Genomic DNA, 4,988 nt, shown 5'->3' with positions numbered 1-4,988 from the left:
CTCTAGCTGGGTGGCTGCAAGCCCTCGCCTCATGTAACCTCACTCACTGCATCCCAGAGACCACAAACGAGGGACAGAGACGGGCACTTACCTCGTACTTGAGCGACAGGAGCTTCTCATTGTGGGGGATCTCATTGGGATACTGCCGAGGGAGCTCTGTCTCCTGCAGGACGTGATGCACAGGTTAGAAGGGCCAGGTCCAAGTCCAGCCCCCCTCTCTGTCACATAACCGCTGGTTTAATGCTGGTTTTCACGTGGGAAGGACTGCAGAGACCCAGGCCCTAGAGCAAGCTGCCCAGCAGGCCAGGATCCAGGATGATTTTCCACCAGTTGGTGGATGTATGGGATTTAAGGCAGCTGGAACAGGCTGTCAGGCATGCACCCTTGCCCACTGCCTCTCCACCCTTGGGAAGGAGATTTCCCCATGGGTAGATGGAGGGTTTGCCCAGCTGGGTACCACACGGCCATGTTGATCCAGCGCTGCCGCCAAGCGGCTCTGTGCTCCAGCGGAGGGCAACCTTTCACCTCAGCTTTTTTTAAACCAAGGAGCTATTTCAAGCAGGCCTGTGATTTTGGGCAGAAACCAAATTCTGTTTCCCAAATGCCTTTGACTATGCAAGCTGTTCCCAGCCCCGAATTAGGGCATTTACCGAGGATGCCGGAGGCAGTGGCACCCTGCACCCTTCCCTGCATTAAAGCTATGGCCAAAGCCAGCCCAGCCTTTCCTCCGAGGCGCCGGATTAAGATATATTTCTTCCCATTTAAGAATTCCAAAAGAAATATTTAGCAAAAGCCTTCTTGCCATTTGCTCTTCCTACAGCTCCAGAGCTGAGGTAGGAGCACCTGGGGAAGAAAAGCTTCTCAGGTGTGCGTGGAGGGGGAATAACTTGTAACTTGAGAGTTTTCACACGATGCCCCCGTCTGCTGCTAACCCTGTCCCCAGGGCTGAGACATCTTCCCCCAGCTGCTGTCCCGCTGTACATCCCCTCCCTTGCCTTTCGCGCAGAGCTGGGCGGCAGGCAAGAGAAGCAGCTTGGAGCTCTCACGACAAGAAAGAAATCCCTTCCCACACCACTACATTCTACATTTGCTCCCGCAGGAGGAAGGTTCCTGTGCCAGCAGGCTGGTATGGGCGCTCAGAGAGGTGCAGGGGACCACGAAGTCCTTGGGCCAGCGCTGCGGCTACGAGGAAGCAGCAATGGTCAAGGCAGGGGGGCAGCCGCTGCCCGCACCACGAAGGTCGCCCAGCCCAGGAGGAAGGGCTGGAGCCCTCTTGGGATCAGTGGGATGTGAGGGGCGGAACAAAAGCAGCCATTAGTGGTGTTAGAAGAAGGGACGGCGAGCCCCTTTCCATGTCACTCACCAGCTCACGGATGTCCTCGTTGAGGTCCACATTGCTCAGCTGTCCGATGCGCAGGAAGGAGGAAGGAGTGAACTGAGAAGAGAAGGGAAAACAGGGTCAATCCCCAAATGTGCTGCAAGCCTTGGCATAAGGAAGGAGCAGGCACGCGGGTGCTTGCACTCTGTGCCCTTCACCGAGCTCTGCCTGCCTGCCCACCGCCAGAGCCCCCCGCATTGCGGCACCCCCACAGGACTGCTCTCGGAGGACACACGGAGGAGGTGGGACCCACAACCCCAGAGGGAGCACGAGGCGGCAGCAGCCTGCTGGGGTTTGGGCAAGCTGCTGCAAGCTGTTAGCTGGCAGAGCCGGCTCGCCCCAGGGAAGGTGCCCGCGGGACTGGCGAGCCGGCAGCCCCAAGAGCTGGCGAGAGTCACCAACAGCTGGCACCCCAGCACAGCAACCGTACAGCCAGCAACCCCGTGCCGAGCAGCACGTTCCACACTGCCCTGGAGCTGGGGAGGGACAGACCCCCAAACAGGAGGTGCCACCTCCATGGTCACAAGCACACCAAGACCTGCTGGGGCCATCCCTCAGCTCGCACAGCCGGCCAGCAACAAGGGATGGCCGAGAGCACGTTTGGCTCTGCCATCTGCTCCACGGGAGCGGTTCCCAGCCAGGGAGACAAGCACATCGGCACGTTCATCTCCCTCTGAGCACCCAGGACTGAAGCGACATCCGGGCCGGCTGCCAGCCAGTACAGACAAGAGGAAGCGGGGCACGTTGCTTCTGTGCAGCCCCGGGGACGCCGGTGCCTCTCCAAGCCAGCCCCAGCACGATGCTGGGAAGAAGCATTTGCGTCTCCCTCTGGGGAGATGGGTTCTCCTTTCGCTAGTGACCACTCAGGCTTGTTACTGGCAGTGATATTGCATAAGACGGGAGGTTTTGGGCTATTTGGGGCACCTCTTGTCTTTCGTCTGGCTGGGCAGTGCTGCAAGGGGACTCAGCAGAAGCAGGCAAGCTGCCATTGTGAAACACAGGGATGCACAAGGGTGCAAGCAGCACTGCCTCTAAGCACAGCCCAAACATCCATTTCTCAACATTAAGATCCTCCCCTCTGGAGCCTCACCCCTCCCCAGCTGCCAGGCTAAAGGACTGGAGAATAAAAGAGGGATGGTGAGGAACAGCGGGGCCCTGGCACATCACTCCCTCTTTGCCAGCAAGCCAGTAGATCCCAGATCGAGCCCGTGCTGCTTTAATCCCCACCGATCCCGTCTGGAACGTGCAGGCCAGAGCAGCTGGGAGCCATGCGCGTCACCACAGACAAAGAATATCCTTTTGTGTTTGCAGCCTGACCTATTTTCCCATTTCTCCGTCTGCTCCATGTTCTCAATTCACTCCCTGACCTGCAGACGGGTTTTGCTCCAGCTTCCCAAACCCTTTTTGGTGCCCTTCCACCCCCAAAAGCCTGAGCCATGGCAGGCAGGGGCATCCCCGGCAAGGGAGCTGAGGGGCTGTGGATCTGCCCACAGGAGGGGCTGAGCACAAGGTGCTCCAGGAAGCAGCTTTTGGACACATTTTTACCAAGAGCAGCCTGGTTCTGGTCCATGATGGCTCCGCAATCCCCATGGAAAGGACCTGGGCGGACTTTCCTGGCGGTCGGAGCAGACCACCACGGGCCAGGCACACCCAAAGCTGTCACCTCCCCGGGGGGAGGCAGATGGGAACTTTGGGAACTTATGCAGAGTCACAAGCTGGAGTCAGGAACTGCCCGTGTCAGTGCCCGCTGGTGCCCAGCCGCTCCGGGGGCAGGTGGAGGTCCCAGCTGGGCCCCCGCTATCCTGGAGAGGGGGGAAGGACAGGGTCCTCACCCTGAAACCCTGGGAGGAACAAAGCTGAGACCTTGCAAGGGAACTCCCCTCCACCCAGCTTCAGGAAACACAAAATTCTAAAGGTTCCCATTAGACGCCACATGTTCAGGGTAAGATCAAGGCAAGGAGATGGAAACCGTCACCATGTCCCCCGCTCACACCTGGGCTCAGACCTGAGACGGGACCAGCCCTTCAGGGAAATCTTCCTTCTCCTAGTCACTGGGGTCTGCAGAAGGACCAAGTAGGGCCAAACCGGTGACAAATCCCCCTACACCCCTTCCCTACAGAGCAAGCAGCCACGGCAAGGCAGCTCCATTCCCACTGGATTAGGCGGCAGCAAGACCCAAGCACAGATGGAGGGAAAGGAGCTACAGTTGGACCTGAAGCTGAACTTTGTTAGACAAGCAGTGTTTTTAACATGCCCCCCCTTCCCCCTAAGTCCTGGCATTCCCCCGGCATCCAGGAGGGCAGAGTCACCCTGCGAGCAAAGGGCTGGCTCCAGTCTCGCCCAGCACAGGGATCACATGCCGGGAGGACAGGAAAAAGCTACTTCCATCAGCACCTGACTTTTATAAAGAGGGACGGGGAGGGATTCAGGCAGCCAGGAGCCAAGACAGAAGGTTATTTGTGCACGGCTCAGAGATTCACTCAGCACATGGATGGTACTACCCTCCTTTGGATGCTTTTCAAACTCGGGCCAAGACAGCTGCTGATCCTAGATACATATGATTTTGGTGTGACTGCAGTACAATTATCTCCACGTAACAACAAGCACTGTTGCCAAAACCCAGAGGACGCAGAGGGTTTAACAGCTCTCCTGTCCCAGGAGAGGCTCTTGGGCCAGCGGCGTGTGAGCCGCAGTGGCACCCAGCACTCGCCCCATTTGGGCAGTAAAGCTGACTCCTTACCCATTTTGAGCTCTGCAAAGAGCTGTCTGGAGCCTTGATCTGGACCGATGCTGCTTAATGCCTCCGTTAGCAAGGCAGTTGGTACGCTGGTGGGTAGGGCTGCTCCTCAGAGGGAACTCACCAGGCTGCAAGAAAGCCCCTAAAGTTCAACAGAGGCAAATACAAAGTCCTGCACCTGGGATGGACGTGCCCCGGTGGTTAGAAAGCAGCTTTGCTGAAAAAGCCTTGTGGCAAGGTGGTGGATGAGTTGAAGAGGAGTCAGCAGCACAGGCAGTGAACCAGCTCCTGGGTGGTGCAAGATGACAGCCAGGAGGTCCGGGGAAGGGATCCCACTCCTCCACTTGGCATCTGCCAGAGCACAGCGGGGACTCAGCACCCAGTTTGGGCTCCCCAGGACCAGAAAGGCACAGACACACAGGAGTGAGTCCAGCAAGACAGCCAGGGGCTGGAGGATGTGGTAAGACATACAAGGAGAAGCTGGGGCTTCTCAGGGAAATGATCTTGAGGTCGCCTAATGAGTGGTTGCAGAGAAGATGGAGCCAGACTTTCCTCAAAGCTTTGCATTGATGAGACAAGACGCAGCAGACAAGCTGCAGCAAGAGAACTTCTGCTTAGACATCAGAGACAAATCACTCTGAGGGTGGTGGCACACTGAACCTGGGGGCAGGCCCTGGTCTAACAGATCTGCTGCTTTAAGCAGGGGCTGGGTTGGATGCCTCCGGAGGTCCCTTCATCACGCTGCCACCCGCTCCAGCACTGCCCGAGACGGGTGAGAGCAAACTCAGGATCAATCTCAACAAGAAAAAAAAAAAAATCTGTCAGAAGGTCTCAGCCACCACCTTCCCCAAGGTCAGGCAGCAGCGTCACGGG

General features: G+C 57.6%; 1 protein-coding gene across 1 annotated transcript in view; it reads right to left on the bottom strand.

Moving 5' to 3' along the window:
- LOC118451634 (H(+)/Cl(-) exchange transporter 7-like) overlaps positions 1-4,988 on the bottom strand; it is a 22,568-nt gene that overhangs the window by 11,344 nt on the left and 6,236 nt on the right. Inside the window, exons 2-5 of the mRNA XM_035889692.1 lie at positions 4,240-4,243; positions 4,119-4,168; positions 1,364-1,435; positions 92-163 (exon numbers count right to left, since the gene is read on the bottom strand). Of these exons, the coding sequence (XP_035745585.1) occupies positions 92-163; positions 1,364-1,435; positions 4,119-4,168; positions 4,240-4,243 (198 nt within the window). The remainder of the gene's footprint in view (positions 1-91; positions 164-1,363; positions 1,436-4,118; positions 4,169-4,239; positions 4,244-4,988) is intronic.

The sequence above is a fragment of the Egretta garzetta genome, unplaced genomic scaffold, assembly GCF_000687185.1.
Source record: "Egretta garzetta isolate BGI_Z169 unplaced genomic scaffold, ASM68718v1 scaffold372, whole genome shotgun sequence".
NCBI classification, from domain to species: Eukaryota; Metazoa; Chordata; class Aves; order Pelecaniformes; family Ardeidae; genus Egretta; species Egretta garzetta.
The sequence above is the reverse complement of the archived record's forward strand: the minus strand, read 5'-3'. Positions and strand labels throughout refer to the sequence as shown.